This window comes from Oryx dammah, unplaced genomic scaffold (genome assembly GCF_014754425.2).
Source record: "Oryx dammah isolate SB20612 unplaced genomic scaffold, SCBI_Odam_1.1 HiC_scaffold_27, whole genome shotgun sequence".
In the NCBI taxonomy this organism is placed as follows: Eukaryota; Metazoa; Chordata; class Mammalia; order Artiodactyla; family Bovidae; genus Oryx; species Oryx dammah.
Genome location: NW_024070211.1, coordinates 76304441 through 76327993, shown reverse-complemented (window position 1 = coordinate 76327993; position 23553 = coordinate 76304441). Strand labels below are relative to the sequence as shown.

Here is a 23553-nt window from a genome sequence, read left to right as displayed (position 1 = left end):
TTTTAGAGATCACTGTTTTAAACCAACATCTGTGTCTTTCTGTTTTTGTCTTAGATCATGATATTCAAAGAAATTTTATTATGTATCAGCTGATGCTGAAGCTGAAACTCCAATATTTTGGCCTCCTGATGTGAAGAACTGACTCCCTGGAAAAGACCCTGATGCTGGGAAAGATTGAAGGTGGGAGAAGAAGGGGATGGCAGAGGATGAGATAGTTGGATGGCATCACCGACTCAGTGGACATGAGTTTTGAGTAAACTCTGGGAGTTGGTGGTGGACAGGGAAGCCTGGAGTGCTGCAGTCCATGGGGTCACAAAGAGTTGGACACAACTGAGCGACTGAACTGAACTACCTCTTTAAGTTGTCTGATATACTGTGTGTGTGTATGCTCAGTCAGTCATATCTCACTCTTTGTGACCCCATGGACTGTAGCCCACTAGGCTCCTCTGTCCATGGAATTCTCCAGGCAAGAATCCTGAAATAGCTTGCCATTTCCTTATCTGGGGATCTTCCTGACTCAGGGATTGAACCCCTGTCTCCTATGGCTCCTGCACTGGCAGGAGAATTCTTTACAATTGTGCCATCCGGGTAGCCTGTCTGATATATTATGGGACTTCATATAGAACTGTTTGCTTTCTAAGATGCAAAGATCTAATGGCAACTTGCCATGAAGCTCATCTAAGTCCACTCCCCAGTTTTCCCTTGCTTATAATTTTTAAGCTAATTCTTCTCACCAACAGCAACACTCAGAGATCTTTCCAAAGTGCCCACATGAATCTTAGGCAGGAATACCTGTGACGTTAATGCCATCTGAACGTTGGCACCACACAGTTCGTTCATTATTGTTCCAAAGACTTGCTTTCCATGTGTAGTGATAACATTTACCTCCTGCAAGTAAATATGATAACAGCGGTTCTATTATGCTTCAATCAAAGCAGAACAAGCATTGATCAATCAAGGCTGAGAGTTGAACAGTGCTCTTGGTACCTGTACAAGGGCGTGTTTCTAGAACCTGCTGGGGGCAGCTGTCTTGGTTCTCAAAAGACTGAATTATAAATGTCCTTGACCTAGATTGGCGACCCAGAGTCTCGAAGCTTCTTCCATCAATGCAGGTCAGCTCACATGTGCTCCACTCTGACCATTCTGTTAAATGGCAGTCTCCTGGAGGATCATGCAGCACAGAGCAGAGGAAACAGTGTGAAAACTGGCCCCTGACCCCATTGACACACACAGGCTTCACAGTGGGATATGTGTGGTGCCGCAGTGACCAGGTGCATTCCAGAAACTACAAATTCTACGCTGACAAATTTTCTAATTAGAAAGCACTGGGAGTGAGAAGTAATTTATGGTTTAATCTAGTTGAATGAAAAGCGCCAAGCACTACACTACCATTATTTTGCCTCAAATCATGGAAGTTTTATCTAGAGAACACTAGTGTCTACTAGTGACAATAAAATTTTTAAAAGGAAGTGTAAAGATTACAGCAACTCAGTTTTTAAAGAGCATCATAACATCATAAAATGGATGTTCATAGAAATTATATAAAGGAAAGAAGTAGAGTAGCTTTAAACTTAAAGAATGTTTCATTTAACAATCCAAACATGCAAAAAAAATTTTTTTGTATATATATATGTCAATATATATGAATGTGTGTATATACACATATATGTTTCATGCCATATTATAAGACTACATAAGGATATATTTATCCACCTTAAGCTCCTGCCATACAAGGTTAAGTTGTGTTATTAGGATTAAAATAAACTCATAAATCTCATGTAACTAAGAATAACCTTTACAATTACATAGAACTTGCTTGTTTAACAGAGTGCTTTCATGAACTTTTAGCTTTACTTGTCGTCACCATGTCATCAGCCAGGGTTCATTACTCATGGATTCAGTGAATGTTTTTTGAATGCTGGCAATGCGCTTGGTGCGGTCAGGTATTATTAACACATTTTCTAGATGGAGCAATCGCTCCTCAAAGTGACAAGAGTATATGTCCCAGGCAAAATGCCAGCGTCATGATAGTGACAAGATTCTAACTTAGCTCTTACATTTCCAAGTCCAGTGCTTCCCCCTGATTCGCCCTGCCAGCCTACTTTGCCTCTATAGAAGCTGTTAGGTATATTCCAAAGTGATAACCAATGGCACGTGAATTAAAGCTAGTTACAAACTTCAACTTGGATGAGAGAGAACTCCAAAAAAACAGAAAAATAAATAAAAAGGCCACCATGGAAGGCACTCCCAATCATTTAAAATTGCCTACCTGGGCAAGGCACTGAACAGGGCTGTTTCAAGATGCTGTCTTGAAAGGGCATCCCTCTACACAGTGCATCGTCTACACGTACAGTCCAGGGAGACAGTGAACCATTGTGGACCACACAGGAGAGGCTGCGGGTCTGGACTCCTTCCCCACAGTCTCCACCCTGTCAGAGGAACAGATGCCGTCAGCATTACATAAGTCAGGAACATCTCAAAGTTTTAGCTCCCGCCACCTCTTGGGCAAAAGAAACCGAAAAACAAAACAAACACAGTTGCATATTTCTTCAGCTCCCTCCTTTGGAGGGTTATCTTTCAGTTGTTGACAATAAGGCATCCCTGAGCAATTCTTTTAGAGCTGACAAAGCAACTGAAGCAGAAATGCAAATTTATGCCTTGAAATTTATGCACTCAGAATATGACGATTCATCCTGGAACTCAGCCAGGATTGACTGAAAAAGAAAAACAATACCTAATTTGTCTAGGTGTATGAGATAAAGTGGCCTAATCTATAATCACTCCCCAAAAGAGCATGTACAACCACAGGGTGTACATTTCTCTTTTGCTTTGCTTGTTTTTCTTTTGTAGGGAATTCAGTACTTTCTCATGTGGATTAGATTGGGGTTTCCAGTAAAACACTGATTTCCTCATAATGCCTTCTGTGCTGAATATTATTCTTTGAAGACATTTTATACAAGTCCTACTCAGATTTTTCTGGCCAATGAGAAAAAAAATGCGCAGTGTCTCACAGAAACAGAAGCTTTGTGGTTATCTAGCTCAACCATCTGCCTGATGAAAGACTTCCTACTCTAACATTTTTAGCAGATACTCACAAGGTGAGTATTATCTCCTCAGTTTTAGTCAGGTGCTCATATTTCAAAAAGAAGTCCATTGGTTATTTGGATAACTGTAGAGGGTAGGGGTGTGTGTGTGCGTGCGTGCATGCGTGTGTGTGTGTGTGTTGCATAAGTGCCTTAGAAAACAGAGCCCAAGGCAAAGCTTCTATACTAAGGAGGTGAAATCCCAGGGGTGCAAGAGTGAGGCTGAGAGAGCCATCGCAGGTGCAGAGGAAAAGCAAATATAAGGTAGTGTGTTGTCAACTGGCCTCAACTTCATAGTAAACACAGCTAGTTTCTTGGTCAATCACAACATTGTTTAGACAGGCCACATGGATCAGCCAAGTTGTGGTGGCAGGAAAAAGGAAGAGGCATTTTTATGCCAGCTCCTCCATGGATCCAGTTCTCATTGATCAACTTTCATCCTAGGGAGTATTAACTCCCCTATACTTTCAAGGTGTATTACTCAGCTTCCCACTAAGCCAGGAAATAGGTGGAATACCAAGAGTTTTCATGATTACTTCTGGCATAGATGGAGAGAGAGAGAAAGAACATTTGATGGACTCTGTTGCTGCACACAAGGGTGCTACATGCTACAACCCATTATTAGGAGATAACTGGACAGCTGGGCTCTGCATTGGGAAACTGAGTTTCAGCTCCTCCTTATTCCTCCCTCCCACCACAGCACTCAGAAACTATATTGCTAGAACTTGGAGCTTCTGTGTCTCTGGCAGCAGCAGGATTGAAGACGGACGTGGTGGGCAGCTAAAGCAGTCATGACTGCTCCTGAGTATGGAGCAGGTGACTCAGAGGCTGATGGGCCCGCTGAGCACCAGCCAGGTCAAGGCACAGTGGCAGCAGCTGCTAAGTATCAAGGGCAGGTGGTGGACGGGCTGCCGGATGTGCAGGATGGTAGAGGCTGCTGAGAAAAATTCTTTCAGATTCAAAGTTATACTGGCAAAAAAAAAAAAAAAAGGTGCAATTTGGCAGAGGTCTAAGTTACAGCAACTTAGATACTGAATCATCTGAGCAGACACACAGACTTGGACCATCACATCCTTTTCCATAGATGTTTTAACAAGAATTGTGCTTTGCTTATCTAAGATGGCAATCCCCACACTTGCTATCTCAATACCTCATAACCGTTCTAACCATTGTGAAATGGTTAAAAAAATGTGCCCTAGTTATGAACCCAAGTGCACTTTATTTTTTAAGAAATGGAAGTTCAAAATCAATTCACAATATATTCATCCAAACCAAATGTTCTAGTAAATATTTATACCCCAAAGCTGAAAATAACTAGCATTAAGTTAAATTTGGGTTTGGGGGAGGGTTCTTTCTGTAACTTTTGTCCATTGCATGGTCAAATTGCCTAAGGTATATGTTTCACTGTAGAGTGTCAGAGTTCATGAACTTGGAGTCTGAAGATGTCTGAAGCATGTCTGAAGTTTGAAGTTACTGCTCTCTAGAACCTCAGGTAATTGGAGATGCAATTGATTAGAGCTTTGTTTGACATTCCAGGAGATGGAGTGTGCAGAAAGGAAGGGAAACTAGTCAACATCAGGGAGCATTTTCAAAACCAAGACAAACAATAATGTTTCTAGTATGTATCCATATTCCACCTTAATCTCTTATACCTTTGACAACAACAGCCACAGTATGAGGAGAAATCAGCCGCAGAATGATAATTTCATTCATAAAGCATGCATTCATCCAGTCTCACTCATGAGACTTTACACACCAGGACTTGAAAACAGAGACAGGCTTCTTAGAACAAGATGGTCAACAGTCAGCATTCTGTCACTAAGTCTCTGCCGTCCAGGTCATTAATGGACTTCCTGTCCACTCTGCATCAGCATCACCAGATGTGGATCAGCAGGTGGTGCTAATGATCATAATCAGAGTTTTAATCAAACCTATAATAACAACCTCAATTTATTGAGCTCTAAATTTATGTCAGGTACTATGCTCAGCACTACATATGACTTGTCTAATCGTTACCAAAACCCCCAGCAAAACATGTACTACTTCTCCTCCTGTGATATATATAAGCAAACAGAGTTTGGAGAGTTTGAAAACCTGGCAAAAAGTACAGAGTGAGGAGCTGGAAAAAATCTTGACCAAAATTAAGCCTGCAAAGATGCTGATAATAGGGGGAAGCATGTGAGTTTGGGAAATTAAGAGGCATATGGGAACTCTCTGCTCAGTTTTTTGGTATACTTAAAACTACTTAAAAAAAAAAAAAAAACAGTCTAGAGACTTCGTGATAGTCCGGGGGTTAAGACACCACTTTTCAATGCAGGGGGCACAAGTTCAATCCCTGGTCGGGGAACTAAGGTCCCACATGCTGCAGGGTGCAGCCAACAATTAAACAAAAACAATTAAAAACACTCAAGTATCTTTAAATAAATAAAAATAAAAAGTCTACTTGCGGCTGGTGCACGGGGATGACGCAGAGAGATGTTATGGGGAGGGAAGTGGGAGGGGGGGTTCATGTTTGGGAATGCATGTACACCCATGGTGGATTCATGACAATGTATGGCAAAACCAATACAGTATTGTAAAGTAAAATAAAGTAAAAAAAAATAATAATAATAATAAAAATAAAAATATTAAAGTCTACTGATATATATTTAAATAATAAATACAAAATATGTGTGTGAGTTTATAAATATACATAAATGTAAAATGGTGAAGAGTAGGCAGTGGCACCCCACTCCAGTGTTCTTGCCTGGAGACTCCCAGGGACGGAGGAGCCTGGTGAGCTGCTGTCTATGGGGTTGCACAGAGTCGGACACAACTGAGTGACTTCACTTTCACTTTTCACTTTCATGCATTGGAGAAGGAAATGGCAACCTACTCCAGTATTCTTGCCTGGAGAATCCCAGGAATGGGGGAGCCTGGTGGACTGCCGTCTATGGGGTCCCAAAGAGTCGGGCACGACTGACGTGACTTAGCAGCAGCAGCAGCAGCAGCAGTGAAGAGTAGAGGGTGTCACTTCATGTTATCCTACTTTTCAAAATGAGAAGTTCTGAGAAAACTAAGGAATAGATGAAGAAGTCTACAAAATAATATTTAAGAATATATAAAATAAAATCTAAAAAGATTAGACCTGAGAGACTCCAGAGTCTGAGCTCTGAAACAGATTTTGCAACATATGTGTGGATATGTGTTACCAGCTAAGAAACCTGGAAGGAGTTAGGAAACCCTGAAAAAAAATGAAGCCTGAGGATAAACACTTTCGTTTGCAAGTCTCTTTCCACAGATGATGGTGACAGAATTGGCATATCCACCATGCCCTGGGCAAGCTCCTTTGTTTGGGGTTTGATCCATTTGATGGCAATCAGCCACTTCAAGATCACAACCACCACCTTCAGTGAATAAGTCTGCAACCCACATTGGGCAGGTCAGGATAGTACGGAACAAGGAGAAGCAGAAGGACAGCTGTGAGAGAGGTGCACTTGCTTTGTATGTGGAGGTTCATGTGTATTTTGATCAGTAATTCCCCAAACTCAGTTTACATAGATGAGTAAGAAAAGGGGACTCATTGAAAATGTCTTGTGTTATGTATCTCACAAAGCATTCAAAATCAGGCTTCAGGAAGAACAGGAATGCAGTTCAAACTCAGCAAAAATTCAAATATCATCAAGATTCTCTTTCTCTTTTGCCTCTGAATTACTGACTTTATCTATTATATAAGGTGGGAATATGTGACAGCAAAGAGTTTTTGAATATAATATCTTTGAACAGCTTCAATTACATTCCAAATTATTGGGCAAGAATGCTGTTGGTCTCCTGCAGGTAAGGTGCCCACAAAGGAATAATTAATACAGACATGTTTTCTGAGAACTTTGCCTGGATTGAGGCTAACTCCAGTTTTCCCCTGACTGAAAATGTCAGTGAATGGAATGACCTCATCTAGAAATCTAAGGCACCTTTGAAATCTCTGGATACACCTGCTCTCATGGTCTCCAGAGCCCCTATGTCTGGGTATTTCCATCAGATGCCACAACTCCTTCTCCCCACCTCCACAAGAACTGCTATAGAGAATGTTCACAACCCACCACTCCGGCCCCTATGGTTCCAGCTAAAGTTCAGTATGTGGCAGCAAAATCTCAAACATTACATTTGACATTTCCCCTGCATGTTCCTAGGAGACAAACTGGCAGATTTGTCTATTTAAAAAAAAAACCAAAAAGCTCTTGATACCAGGAAGATAAAAGGAAAAGTATTGGGTTGGTCAAAAAGTTCACCTGAGATTTTCTGTAACATCTTATAGAAAAACCCAAATGAACTTTTTGGCCATCTCAATACAAAAGAACAAGTGAGGTATAGTAGCAGCTGAATGGCTGGTGAGACACAGAGTATGGAGTTTGTCCCCCATCCTTCCTTTCTTCTTCCTGTCTTTTCTCTTCCTTCTTCTGCAATGAGTTCCTAAATTCTTTGAATTTGTTTTCTCTACTCTCTCAACAATTGTTAGGAGATATCTTCCTTCCATTTCTTATTTGTGATACTAAGCAATACTGAAAAAACTGTTGAAGGTTTAGGAAAGAGAGTTTTGGACTAAGTACACCATAGAACTGCCTTATGACCCAGCAATCCCACTGCTGGGCATACACACCGAGGAAACCAGAATAGAAAGAGACACATGTACCCCAATGTTCATTGCAGCATTGTTTATAATAGCGAGGACATGGAAACAACCTAGATGTCCATCAGCAGAGGAATGGATAAGAAAGCTGTGGTACATATACACAATGGAGTATTACTCAGCCATTAAAAATAGTACCTTTGAATCAGTTCTAATGAGATGGATGAAACTGGAGCCGATTATACAGAGTGAAGTAAGCCAGAAAGAAAAACACCAATATAGTATACTAACGCATATATATGTAATTTAGAAAGATGGTAATGATAACCCTGTATGTGAGACAGCAAAAGAGACACAGATGTATAGAATGGACTTTTGGACTCTGAGGGAGAGGGAAGGGTGGGATGATTTGGGAGAATGGCATTGAAACATGTATACTATCATGTATGAAATGAATCGCCAGTCTATGTTCAATGCAGGATACAGGATGCTTGGGGCTGGTGCATGGGGATGATCCGGAGAGATGATATGGGGTGGGAGGTGGGAGGGGGGTTCAGGGTTGGGAACTCATGTACACTCGTGGTGGATTCATGTCAATGTATGGCAAAACCAATACAGTATTGTAAAGCAAAATAAAGTAAAAATAAAAATTAAAAAAAAGAAAAAAAAAGCCATTAGGTTACTATTGAATTAATTGGCATGGTATCTTATTTTCTGTAAAAAGGAGACTGAACAAATGTAGCACACATTTTTATTCCTCTGAGACTTATTAAAATACATGGGCATTTAACTTCTGCAAGATAATGATGCTGTACAACAATGTCATCCTGACAGGAACACTATGAGAATACTCTGCAGATATCTTAATGCATAATCAAAATTATTGTTACCTAATTAAATCTGCCTTGGAATACGAACTGAAGGATAAACTAGTAAAACAAGAAAATAGAGAAAAATCAATGTGCTTTTTTCTTACACAAGAAACCAGAAAGAAAATGCCACAGAGCATCATTGCTGACCCAGCAAAAGCTCTGGGTATGTGATATATTATGATGTTACTAGGCATTTATATTTCAGGTCAATAAAAAGCAATCATTGAGGAAAATGTAGTAACCTTGGTTTGTGTAATAATGTTAAAATATATCTTTCATACACTTTTGGTTTTCTGCCCACATGCAAGATTTTGTCTAAGCCTAAAAGTGCTTTTTAAAGAAATACAGTCTACGACAAGTTGTGCATTTCTATAGTATCGGGGTTTTGCCTAATTGCATAACGCTTTGATATTTCCAACAAACCAAGAAGATAGAGAATTCTTTAAGATACTAAGAAGATTGAAAGTCCCCTGATCCAACTTATTACAATAGTTGATAATGATGGGCATTTATTTTCCTAGCAGTATCACTCTGTATGAAGTTAAGTCATTTGGTTCTTTTTCCCATGCTCTCTATGGTATAAAAATACACTGTGCCAGGCCCCTGGTGCTGTGAAGTTTGTTTTATCACCTTGTAGGTTTCAATAGACAAGTACTTTGTACAGACTGAGAAACATTTCTTTAAATGCCATTATATGACTTACCCCCAATTTACATGCAGACCAGTTGCTGAGGACCCAGCTGTAGCAGGGGGTCATTGGGCAGGTTTTGTGCTGGGTAAGCTCTGTGGGACATGGCCGGCCTTCTCCTTGGGTTGGCATAAGGATAAATCGAGTCCGGCTCCTTTGACCTAAAATGAGAAAGACAATGTCAACTTTTCCATTAGAGTTTGGCTAAAAAAGGAATTAAAGAACAGAATGTTGCCATATATACAAAAGTCTTCACGAAAACACGCTGAACTTTGTCATGTCCAGGTTTCAGTTGTTTTGCTATTTTAATTTAGGTTTCCATGGAGATACAGGTTATTCAAGGTCTGCATATGCTTGTGGATCTGAAACTCTATCTTCTACTTCAGCCATCCTATATCCAAACTCTGTACCGTTACCAAACAGACTGACCCTGGAAACACTGGCACAATGTTAATTCACTTAATAAATATTTCTTTATTAAGCTCTAGAATAACCAAAGCATCCTGCCATGTGCTAGGGGGTGCAGTGATAAAACAGCCCTATGTACCTCCTGCCTTCACAAACCTTACATTCTAGGCTAGGACCACCAATATTAAGCAAAAGTGAAAGTGAAGTCGCTGAGTCATGTCCGACTCTTTGCGACCCGTGGACTGTAGCCCACCAAGCTCCTCCGTCCATGGGATTCTCCAGGCAAGAATATTGGAGTGGGTTGCCATTTCCTCATTAAGCAAAAAGAGAATGGTATTCCTATGTTAGGTTCTAAATCATCAAGTGAGCTAGAAAATTGCACATAATCCAAATTACGCTAGAAAATTCCCTAGGAAGATGCCAAGATTACCCTAGAAAATTCCCTAGTGTGGTTCAAATAGTGTCACTCCATTAATTCAACATGACCCGTTTTCCTAGAGTGTAGGGCCAATTTCTCTTTTTCACTGAATATCAGATAAAGTTGTTAACTTGTATGAAGAAGCCATGATGGTTGAAAACATTTTTTTCACATACTGGTATTCCATTTCCTACTGAGAGGAAATTGGTTGATAAGAATAGTTCAGGAAAGAGCAGGACTCTCACGTCATCTTATACCCACTGCCAGGCATCAGGTCATAAACTCACTAATAGGAATAGTGGATGGAATGTAAATGTTTCGTGCTCCTGCTCTCTCTCCCGCTCTCTCTTGTCTTTACTCATTTGCTACTGATGAACTATGGTATGCACATAGTTTCCTTAATATTAGTTATCTCTGAATCCAATGCCCTTCCACTGTTATAAAATTAATTATGTGATTGTATTTGTGATAAATGTGAAAGGAAAAACAGAAGGTTCTCCGAGAGCATGTTATGGGGATGCCACCCAGTCTGTGAAAGAATCAGAGAATGTTTCCTTGAGCAGTTGAGCTTTAAACAGAAATCTGAAGGAGTAAGTCAGACATGATGTACAGAGTGGCCCACTGACCCGCAGAAGAAAGAGCACATGAATAGGTCATGAGATACAAAGGAGAAGGACAGGTGTGAGGACCTAACAGAAGGCCAGTGTGGCTGGAAGAGAGAGCAAGGAACAGAATAGACTGGGAATACTGTTAAAGCTATTAAAAGTGAGAATCAAAGATTATACATTTATAGTTTAAGAGAAATGGGAAGATAGCAATGACTTCACTTCTGCATAGAATTTACTTGAAAACCTTAGGTAAGCATAATTCTCAGATGTCCTCAAGTTCAGGGAGCAGTAAGGGAAACTAACACAGTCAGTGGACTACCTCTTAGCGGTCACCAGAATATTATCATAGATATGGTGGAAAACTAATTCTCTTTAAAAAGACCCTTGTAAAAAACTAGGGCATTCTCATCACTGGATTCTAAATTCCGTGAGGCCTGAGATTCTGTCCCTAACATGAGACTCCTTATATATTAAGCACTAATTGAATATTTGTTTAATTCATATTTTTGTAAACTGTCTCTATGATGTTATCTGGTGTGCAAACATGTGTGATGCTATTGCTAAGCAGTTTTCTAAATACTTATATACTGACTCACTGAATAGTCATAACAATCCTAGAGGAAAATTCTGTTATTGTCACATATTATTGACAAGGACATTGCAGCACAGAGTTTGTCACTTCTTTAAGGTCAAAAACATAGTCAGTTGCAGAACAGGATTCAAACTCAGGAAGTTTTGCTACAGAGGTGACTGTATTAGCCAAGATGCTAATGCAAGAGAACATCACAGCAAGGAAAGGACTGATCTAGGTCTTGTATGGGAAACACAAAAGAAACTTGAGGTGGCAGCAAAAATTTGTGTCATCGGTAACTTAGGCTTTGTGAACAACAGAATCCACAAATTATGCATTCCTGGGCACAGGGCAGAACATTTACATTTAGACCAATGTTCCCTCCCAACATCACTCAAACCAAATCATACTTGTTGGACATCACCTTATTCATATGAAACACTGTCCCTGCTCAATGAATGCATTTGGCTCAATATTTCACATTAACTCTAACCTAAATACTCTTCAGTTTTATAACAATCTTTATGTTTATTCTCTTGAAATAAATATCTATTATTCTAATGTCTTTATAATTGCATCCTGTTCTCTATCCATCTTTGTAAAACTAATGACAATGTGGTGTCACCTTTAATAGAAGAGGTTCTATTTCATTAAAACCAAATAACTTCAAGCTTGTTCTTGAATTGACGGCATGCATCACTGCCATTTCTTTAGGACTATTCTATTTATTTCCATTAAAGTGACAGATATTTTCTGCTGGACATAAACGTGGTGGGGGGAACCTAATAAAGTCAATAGAAAAAAAAATAATGAAGTCCTATAACCACTCACTGAAAGGACAGCCATATGATTTCTCTGCCATTTGCTATCCAAACACAAATATAAGTTCAAACAATGTCAACTACTACCAAGAAGCATATAATTCTATATTTGAAGTATATTATCATTTGTTTTCTTTTTTATTATTGGAATATAATTTCTTGACAATGTTGTGTTAGTTTCTGCTGTACATCAAAGTGGATCAGTTATATGTGTATATATATATATATATATATCCCATCCCTCTTGAGCCTCCCTCTCATCCCTTATCCCCATCCCACCCATTCTAGGTCATCACAGCACAGAGCTGAGCTTCCTGTGCTATACAGCAGCTTCTCACTAGCTATCTGTCTTACACATGGTAGTGTATAGTCTTAATTAGTGTCAGTCCTAATTTCCCAATTGGTCCCACCCTTCCCTTTCTCATTGTATCTACATGTCTGTTCTTTATGTCTGCATCTCTATTCCTGCATTGCTATTAAGTTCACCTGTACTGTTTTTCTAGCATAAAGAAGTATTCGATCAGCTGTGTCCAACTCTTTGTGACCCTTTGGATTGTAGCCTGCCAGGTTCCTTTGTCCATGGGATTTTCCAGGCAACAGTATTGGAGTGGGTTGCCATTTTCCTCCTCCAGGGGATCTTCCTGATCCAGGGATTGAACCTGTGTCTTCTTTATCTCCTGCATTGAAGGCAGATTCTTTACCCGCTGAGCCATTGGGGAAGCCCAACACAATCTAGATGGGTAGGGTGGAGTGGGAGGTGGGAGGGAGGCTCAAGAGGAAGAGGCCATATGTACACCTATGGCTGATTCATGTTTACGTATGGTAGAAAACAACGCAATATTGTAACTATCCTTTAGTTAAAAATAAATTTAAAAGATGTGAGATATATAATATATATAAAGGAATGTTACTAGGCCATATAAAGGAACAAAATTGGGTTATTTGTAGTGATATGGATGGATGGACCTAGAGTCTGTCATACAGAGTAAAGTAAGTCAGAAAGAGAAGAACAAATATTTTATATTCTGTTTAACTGGCTACTATTAATATTCAATAAGGAACCTTTGTTTATAAATGGATCAGAGTACAAAAGGTACTTGCTGTACCTTAAATTTCTGTGAGGTACTATCTTTTAATAAGTTCCTTTTTATTTTATTATTTTTTTTCCTTTTATCTTTTATTTTATTTTTTTTACTTTTTTTTTTTATTTTTAATTTTTACATTGACATGAATCCACCACAGGTGTACAAGCGTTCCCAAACAATAAGTTCCTTTTTAAATCAGGAATCTTATAAACTAAATAATCAGAGAAAGTATCCCACAATTAGGCACTTTACCCACAATTCCTTTAGTTGCAAATATAATATCTAGCTACATGGAATACAAGGAGCCCTGCCATTTCCAATGGTCTCTGAAATTCTAAGCATCATACTGGATGTAATACTCAACCATGCACCTATCTCTCAGCACAATTATTCTAAAAGGGACTTTTAAGAACTAAAGACTTAAATAATTATTTTGATGATAGTGATTTTCATGTGAGAGATAAACGTAGCCAAATGCAAGGTATTTAAAATTATGATCTGTTGTAGAATATGAGAAAGATCATTTTAAAACAGCTGATGTATGATGCAAAGAAACCTGGACTTGGCATCAAAATTCTCTATTTGGAAACAGTTCTTTCAAATTAACAGCTCGTAAATGATGTGACTGTATGAAAGTACTTTAACTTCTCTAAGCATAAAGTTCCTCTTCTGTAAAATCAAATTAAGTACACAGATAGCCCTCATTATATGAGGATAATTCACATTGGGGAAAATGCCACTTAAAATTAGGTTATTTCAAATAGGAATTACATTATTTTAAATAGATAATAAATAGTTAAATGGGACTTATTTTGGAACTAAAAATATGTAAGTGGGTTCATTTTATCTAATATCAACTACCACTATCATTATCTAATATCAATTATATTTATTTTATCTAGTATCATTACATGAAGATAATTACAACTATGTAGTTATTAACACAAAGAATGAATATTGATATTTCTTGCATAATTTTATGATGACCCTATGAAAGGTTTATTGTTATCACATCTGGGTTTCACAGTTTGGTCATAGAACCTTTTTATTTTAGTTACTTTTCATAAATTTTCTCAAGAGCTCCCTTTAATCTTTGGTGTACAGAGTGCCTGATTTTGTGCCCCTTTCTTATGGGTACACATTCCATTTGCAGCTAGACAGGTACCAGCAAATACCCTGATGCAGTGGCAGAGGACATGTACTACTCCAGGAGGCTCACTGACTGGGGGATGGCTTTACAAGTGGTCAGTTCATCAGTGGGTATTTTGATACTATGAGGAGTTCTGCTTCCTACAGATCTTACAATTATGCTGATTTAGATGAAGACTAAGGAAATGATGAGGACTCCTTGGACTAACCTCATGTTGGTTATATGAATGAAAATACACCATATAGAAACTACAGCATATCTGAAATATAGTAGGTGCTGGCTAAGTCTTAATATTTTTATTTTATTTTATTTTTAATTTAAATTTATTTATTTTAATTGGAGGCTAATTACTTTACAATACTGTATTGGTTTTGCCAAACATCAACATGAATCTGCCATGGGTGTACACGTGTTCCCCATCCTGAACCCCCTCCCATTTCTCTCCCCATACCATCCCTCTGGGTCACCCCAGTGCCCTAGCCCCAAGCATCCTGTAACATTTATTTTGACAACTACTCTTTTATATCATTTCCTTGACCGGGCCCTGGAACAAGTCTGTAATGGGAATGTAAAGTATGATACTCATGTTCTACTGGGCTTTATAACATGAAATGCACACAACTATGAAGTCCGAAATGATTCAGCCTGGTCCCACCAAAACCACTCCACCCTGGCCTGCACTCCTCTGATCTTAGTGTAAGAGAGAAGGTTGCTGCCATCTACATCCTCATGCAGCCAATCTGAGAAGGAGAGAAATTTCTTGGACACTTTCCAACAGACAACTGTTGTTTGGGTTTCTGAATCTATTTGATATAAACAATAGTTGATATAAACAATATGTTTAATGGATAATACCAATGAGATATAGAAACTGATGCTCTTATTCATCTACACTTTAGGGTATAAAAGAGAGAAAAGCATTGGTTTTAAAGTACGTTTCCAATTGAATAAAGACCTTAGATTACAGTAGGTTAAGTTTGCTTACAATTCTCTCTAAAGCTTTTCCTCTCCGCTCTTGAGGAATATTGAAAACTCATTATAAGCATCAGTGATACTAGGCCTACTATTAAATTAGCAATAATTTCTGGCAATTAAGGAAAAAGGATTGCCTGATGAGAGTTCCAGAAAAGAAAAAAAAAGATAATGAGGCATGCTAGCTGTAACACATGCGTGTGCATGCACACACATTTACATGGAACCCTAAGAGAGGCCAGTACCTACACACAGGTTTAAAGGATACTGGACCAGATCACACTCCCATTGAACTCAGCAGAAGTCAGGCTTCGCTCTGAGGCTCCACTGACAAAGGGAAGGTGTGGGAAACTTTAAGCAGTAAAAGAACTCCTCAAAACTGGTTACATATTTGTCAATGCATACATTCATAAAAAGAGAGAGTCAAATGCAATGGTTTTCTGCTCTGACCATACTTTCAGGTCCAGGTAGCCAACCACCAACACTGTAACAGGCAGAGGCTCTAAACAATGAAGCCCTTGACTAACTAACAGATACTGATGGAATTAGCTAAGAATCATGATTTTGATAGCTCTGGACAATTTGAATAAGATCCAAGCAAACAATGCAAATATGTTTGTATAGGAAACTGGAAAGGAAACAAGAATAATAGAGCATATGAAGAACATACTTATTTAACCTTAAACAGATCATTAAATAAAATGTCTAAGCACTTCACATGAATATACTTACATACTCCAATGCGCCACAGACATAAGAAATACAAAAACATCAGCATGTGATGCCACTTTCCCTTTAAAGAATGTTATTTGAAAATTATTATTACGAGTTTGCTTTCCACCTAGGAATTGTTTGTTTTAATATGAGTTAAATTTTCAAGGCAGGTGCACAGTCATTGGCAGGGAATTGTCCTCCTGAGCTGACATCTATAGGGGCTGGCTCACCTACGCCACCCACAGAGGACGATGTTCAGGGTCACTGACCTTAAGGCGATGATGGTCTTGGTGGTTCAGGCGCTAAGTCATGTCTGACTGTGATGATGGTCCTTCCTGACATGCACTCAAAAATTAGGTTACTGAATAAAATGTTTCTGCCTTTAAGTATTTTCTCTTATGAATTTATTCCTAAAATTCTGGCACCTAATATTTTGGCTACCTGATATCAAGGCTGTATATTGTGACCCTGCTTATTTAACTTATATGCAGAGTGCATCATGTGAAATGCTGGGCTGGATGAAGCTCAAGCTGGAATCAAGATCGCTGGGAGAAATATCAGTAATCTCAGATATGCAGATGACACCACCCTTACAGAAGAAAGTGAAGAGGAACTAAGGAGCCTCCTGAAGAGGGAGAAAGAGGAGAGTGAAAAATCTGGTTTAAAACTCAACATTCAAAAAACTAAGATCATGGCATCTGGTCCCATCATTTCATAGCAAATAGATGGGGAAACAATGGAAACAGTGAGAGACTATTTTGGGGGGTTCCATAATAACTGCAGAATGTGACTGAAGCCATGATGTTAAAAGATACTTGTTCCTTGGAAGAAAAGCTATGACAAACCTAGACAGCATATTCAAAAGCAGAGACATCACTTTGCTGACAAAGGTCTATATAGTCAAAGTTACGGTTTTTCCATAGTCATGTATGGATGTGAGACTTGGACCATAAACAAGGCTAAGTGCCAAAGAATTGATGCTTGCGAACTTTCGTGATAGAGAGGACTCTTGAGAATCCCTTGAACAGGAAGGAGATCAAACCAGTCAATCCTAAAAGAAATCAGTCCTGGATATTCATTGGAAGGACTGATGGTGAAGTTCCAATATTTTGGCCACCTGATGTGAAGAGCCGACTCATTGGAAAAGACCCTGATACCGGGAAAGATTGAGGGCAGGAAGAGAAGGGGTTGACAGAAGATGAGATGGTTAAATGGCATCATCGACTCAATGGACATAAATCTGAGCAAATTCCAAGAGACAGTGAAGGACAGGGAAGCCTGGCATGCTGCAGTACATCAGGTCTCAAAAAATCAGACACGACTGAGCAACTGAACAACAACCTAATATTAATCAGTAGAAAATACTAGCAGATGACAAAATACATGAAAAAGAAACAAAGGGATACTATCAAAAACGTTGTTAATGGCTGGTCATGCCAATCTATTAACCAATTTTAATCACATATGTTTCTGTGGTTAAGGCAATTTATTGTATAATTCCACTGGTCATTATAAAAGTATTCCTCATTATGGAGGAAGGGCCTAAATTAATTGAGTGAATACAGTGTTGTAGGATATAGAGATGATATAGCATATTATTGCTTAGTTCTTTTCTCTTCCTACATCTGATTTCTTTGCCTCCCTTCACCTGAGAGCACCCACTCTCCCCATGCCCCTCAAATCTATCACTTCAACAAGAATCCCAGTCTCATATTTCATATGTGATAAACTGAAGCCCAGAGACATTAAATAATTAGCTAAGTCACACAACAAGAAGGACGATAACAAAAAATAGGTCCAATTCCAAAATCATCTGTTTTCCAAAAAATTTTATGTGGTCCAAGTCAGGTATCAGATGATATCTGTTCAAGGCCACTTGAACAAGTTTGAGAAGTACACTTAGGTCTACCGTCTGCAATAAATGTGTTACCTATATTCATGTGTTTCATTTTTCCTTTAGAAAAAAATGGTAATTAAAATTATGTCACTAGTACTTTCTCTGTGACAACTCATTCACTTTTGGGTATTTGTCGGAGTAAATTTCCAAAAGAAGTAGGAAGTTAGATTGTATATAAAATGCTCAGTTAATTTCATGCAGTTCTTTATGCTGGACATCTGTTTTTTACTACTTTTCACAAACATCACCAAGGAATTTTTATCCAAATTTATTTTTAAGTGCCAAGTTTAAGTATACATCCTGTATTGACATGGATTTGGAATCAAGGTTATTTTCTAATGTAACAGGGTGGAGAAAAATTATTGTCTTAGCTGCTAGCTAAAGATAGACCTTCAGCATATGTTTGACATCACAAGAGACAGAAGATGCAGTAATATTGCTGCATTCAGAGCTAGAGTCCCTGAAAGTTAAAGTCACTCAGTCATGTCCAACTCTTTGAGACCCCATGGACTATACAGTCCATGGAATTCTCCAGGCCAGAATACTGGAATGGGTAGCCTTTCCCTTCTCCAGGGGATCTTCCCAACCCAGGGATCGAATCCAGGTCTCTTGCATTGCAGGCAGATTCTTTACCAGCAGAGCCACAAGGGAAGCCCAAGAATACTGGAGTGGGTAGCCTATCCCTTCTCTGGCAGATCTTCCTGACCCAGGAATTGAACCAGGGTCTCCTGCATTGCAGGTGGATTCTTTACCAACTAAGCTATCAGGAAAGCCCCAAGTTTCCCCTATAGTGGGACTCCTTGACTTGTCTAAAAATTGCTTCAGGCACCCAGATGTCTTTCATCCTAAAGAACACTCCGGTTAGGCAAGGCTAAGATTTCATAAGTTATTCAGAGTAAAAGAGACCAACTCCAGCCATGACCATGTATTTGGGAGTGAGGTTAGTGGAGCAAGGAAGTAACAAGACCACATTTTAGAGGGTAAGATAGACCACAGTATCACAGAAGAAAGGTGGGTCTGTTAAGGGCAGAAGATTAGGCATTTTTGCCTTTGCTTGGAAATAGAGCGCCAGATTTTTCCATAATAGTGAGTATGCATTCTGTTGGAATATAGTAAAAGAAAGAGAGTTCTAGAAAAAACATCTATTTCTGCTTTACTGACTATGCCAATGCCTTTGACTGTATGGATCACAAGAAACTGTGGAAAATTCTGAAAGAGATGGGAATACCAGACCACCTGACCTACCTCCTTAGAAATCTGTATGCAGGTTGAGAAGCAACAGTTAGAACTGGACGTGGAACAACAGACTGGCTCCAAATAGGAAAAAGAGTACGTAAAGGCTGTATAATGTCACCCTGCTTATTTAACTTCTATGCAGAATACATCATGAGAAACGCTGGGCTGGAGGAAGCACAAGCTGCAATCAAGATTGCCAGGAGAAATATCAATAACCTCAGATATGCAGATGACACCACCCTTATGGCAGAAAGTGAAGAAGAACTAAAGAGCCTCTTGATGAAAGTGAAAGAGGAGAATGAAACCGTTGGCTTAAAGCTCAACATTCAGAAAACTAAGATCATGGTATCTGATCCCATCACTTCATGGCAAATAGATGGGGAAACAGTGGAAACAGTAACAGAATTTATTTTCTTGGGCTCCAAAATCTCTGAAGATGCTGACTGAAGCCATGAAATTAAAAGACACTTGCTCCTTAGAAGAAAAGCGAAGACAATCCTAGACAGCATATTAAAAACCAGAGACTTTACATTGCCAACAAAGGTCTGTCTAGTCAAAGCTATGATTTTTCCAGTAGTCATGTACTGATATGAGAGTTGGACCATAAAGAAAGCTGAGCACCGAAGAACTGATGCTTTGGACAGTGATGTTGGAGAAGAGAATCCCTTAGACTGCAAGAAGATCCAACCACTCAATCCTAAATCAGTCCTGAATATTCATTGGAAGGACTGATGCTGAAGTTGAAACTCCAATACTCTGGCTACCTGATGTGAAGAACTGACTCATTGGAAAAGATCCCAATGCTGGGAAAGATTGAAGGCAGAAGGAGAGGGGATGACAGAGGATGAAATGGTTATGACATCACTGACTCAATGGACATGAGTTTGAGCAAGCTCCAGGGGTTGGTGATAGACAGGGAGGCCTGGCGTGCTGCAACCCATAGGGTTGCAAAGAGTTGGACATGACTGAGTGACTGAACTGATTCTAGTTGCTTATTTTCAGTTCCATGCCCAACAATCACATTTCAAACCCAATGTGTCAAAACTTAAGAGATCACTGTAAATACACAGCAGAAATACCCTCAATGAGGCTCTCCCCATGGGATGCAATACAAGAAGGTCACAGAAAGTGATTCTGGCAATCATAAAAGCTCTTCTGTCCATCAGATTCACACATTCCCTATCTAGAAGGTTGGTTCCCCAGAGCTATATTCCAATTAGATGGACTAGATAATATACAACATTGTCAATTAGGAAACAAGTATACATTTAGGAGGCTTACAATTCAGAGAGTCTTAAAACCTTCACTGCCCTTTGTGTTTCAACCTGTGATCCATTTCTTCTACTTGTTCTTAAATATCCCTATAAATTGTGAGAATTTTTATAAAATAACCTAGTACCCAACCCAGGGCCATGTACATAACGTGAACACTTACATATACAGTGTCAGATGTGGAGGGGCACGATGGAGAAAATGGGGCTTAGGAGACATCTGAAAGTGAAAGTGAAGTCGCTCAGTTGTGTCCGACTCTTTGCCGCCTCGTGGACTGTAGCCCACCAGGCTCCTCAGTCCATGGGATCTCCTAGGCAAGAATACTAGAGTGGGCTGCCATTTCCTTCTCCAGAGGATCTTCCCAACCCAGGGATTGAACCTGGGTCTCCCACATTGCAGGCAGACGCTTTACTGTCTGAGTCACCAGGGAAGTCAACTTGAGTTCAAATCTTTCCTCTGCAACTGACAAGCTGCGTGACCTTGAGTGGGTTAATTGCCTGTCACCTTACCTGTACAATTACGGCTATAATTTCATAATACTTTCATAAAAAGTTATTCTAATACTCCTGGCACCAATAATTGCCTTTGGCCAACAGATACTAAAAAGTAGTTATTCTAATATTCATCATTTTACAGATAAAAAGTTCAAATGAGGTCTGCAAATTGTGGCTCAAGAGTCTTACAACTTTCCTTTGGAAAAGCCATCTTGAAAACTAGATATTCTTGTCTAGTCTTTATTTTTTTCCATTCTACAATTTAGCCTCTTGTTCCTTGTCATAGGAACTAATTGTTTGATATAGTAAATAAGTTTGAGCTGTTATAACTATTGGACTATATATGATCAAGGATACTACAGTGATCATAATTTATTCTGACACTAAAAATGAAGGTTACTGGCTTGCCTTATAAAATCTTTAAAAAAAAGAAAAATGAAAAAGCTGGAATCACAAACTTTTGATTCTCTGCACTTAATATTAAATTAATTTTTCATTATGGGTTAGAGTTGACAGGATAATCATATGCCATCTGGGACATATAAGCGGCAGGCTGGATTACACAGTGTAGAAAAATACTATAAACATGTGCACTGAATTAAAATATGAAAGAGGGACAAATCATAAGGGGTTAATAACACTCTTGGAATGTTATCAGTTAAAATAATAATTATGAATAATTCATGATATGCTAAATTTAGGGAGTTCAGCGTAAAACTGAACTGATGAAAATTCAACAAAGAACATGACTAATCCAAAATTTAAGCTCTTCTATTACATGCTTTGATCTTTGAAATCTATCTAAAAGGATCCCTTAGTGGAAACCCTAGAATTGGTCTCTCTTTAACATGAAATAAATTAGATTCAAGCTATTCTGACCTTGAAATCTTTAACACAATTAGAAGGTATATGCCAAGCATCGGATGCACATTAAAGATGTAATCCAGACTTTTGGAAATAAAGAAAGAGCTCATTTCAAAATTTCCTCTTAGATCAAGGTAGTTCTTTGGTTTAGATGGCAAAGTGAGGCTCTAGGGAAGCTTCTGGAACACCCAGCTCACCAGGATTTGCCTGACAACCCAGTGACTTCCTAAAAGGAGACAATTGTGTGCATTTGCTTTTGATAAAGAAGTCAGCAGAGAGCAGCAGGTGCTGAAGGCAGCCTCCCAAGCAACTTGTTTGCATACTTGAATGTGACTAAATAAACTCTGTCTCCTCTTGTGGTCCCTTCCCCACTGCCATCACTAGTTGGAAAAAAGAAAGCGGCTCATATGAGACAGCTGCGGGCACACCATTTTAGAAGAGACAAGGCACAGATGTTTTTCAATGATAGCTTCCAACCTTTTCAGCGCCAAGAGTTCAGTCTCTTAAGAAACAAGCTCATCTGTGCTACATGTTGTGACTTTTGATTATTCACTGTTTGTTGCTTTCAGCTTGTGCTGCTTGGGGATTAAGGCATGGTTTAAATACAGAGTTCTCTATCTGCCAGGGACTAGTGATCAGGGCAGAGCAGTGCTGGAAGACTAGACCTGGAAGACTGGAATGGGGAGGTAGCTTGAGGGCTGGTGGAATGGAATGGAATAGAATAGACTGGAATTGAATAGATAAAAGGAATAGAACAGAACCCATGAAGACTGTCTCAGCATGGTTCTGGAGGTAGCTGCCTATGCCTAAAAATTCAAGGGCTATGTGTCCTATTCTTTGTACTTTTCATTTTATTTCTTAAAGACTGGGCACAAATAAATCACAAAAATAGTCCTTTTCATATTGTTGTCAGGACATAGAGCCTTGGATGCAACAGGTATGCAAAAAAGGCTTGTGAGATTAAACCCTGAAAAGCCTAGTGAAGAAAACACCAATGACATGAACAGCATCACTTTGTCACTGAATTCTGACAGAAATACCTCCTTCATGGCCTCTCTTCTTTCATCCCTCACTTCCCTGCAAATACTTGTTATTCTCCATCTCATGACTTTTTTGTTTTAACATAGCACTTATTGATGCATATTACCTTTGTGTATATTTACTTATTTATTTGTCATCTGCTTGCCTTTCTTATCATTACCATCTAGTTCTTTACTAGAATATTAGTTTTATGAAGTCAGGGGACTTTGTTTCCTTGGGATCTTATCCTTTCTATACACAGTGTGTTTTTAGCTCCTGGGAGAATGCCTGGCTTTGGAGAAACTTCCAATGAGTAGTTGTGAAATATGTGAGTAAACTTCTTTACAGCCCTGCCTTCAAGAACAGAAGTGAGAATAGGAGCATCTCCATATAATTTCTTTTCCACAGTATCGCTTTTGACAATGAAAGTATACACCAGTTGGTATCAGGATAATAGATGTAAACTTTATACATTTTGTTTGAATAAAGAAAGAAAATGGAGTACATATACATTTAGATTCCTGGAGGGTTTGCCAAATATCAGGATTTTGGAATACTTTTAAAAAGACATTATTACATCTTAATTTAGGAGATCAAAGCATCTAAAGGTCAAGAAAGGATTCCCAAGAAGTTATCCTAGCAGACCCTCAGAAGCTAGCTAGAAATGATTTGTGACTAGTGCTATATTTATGTGCAGTAGAAGCTATCACATGACTTCCAAGTGCTCTGTGCAATTCATTCTGTGCCTTAGTTCACACAGTGACTTTCCTTAGG

At 39.0% G+C, this 23553-nt stretch overlaps 1 protein-coding gene across 1 annotated transcript in view; it reads right to left on the bottom strand.

The window, feature by feature from the left end:
• Positions 1–23553, bottom strand: part of THSD7B (thrombospondin type 1 domain containing 7B) — an 889260-nt gene that overhangs the window by 20387 nt on the left and 845320 nt on the right. The window contains exons 20-23 of the mRNA XM_040228521.1: positions 9265–9410; positions 2270–2429; positions 988–1161; positions 793–888 (exon numbers count right to left, since the gene is read on the bottom strand). Coding sequence (XP_040084455.1) covers positions 793–888; positions 988–1161; positions 2270–2429; positions 9265–9410 — 576 coding nt within the window. The remainder of the gene's footprint in view (positions 1–792; positions 889–987; positions 1162–2269; positions 2430–9264; positions 9411–23553) is intronic.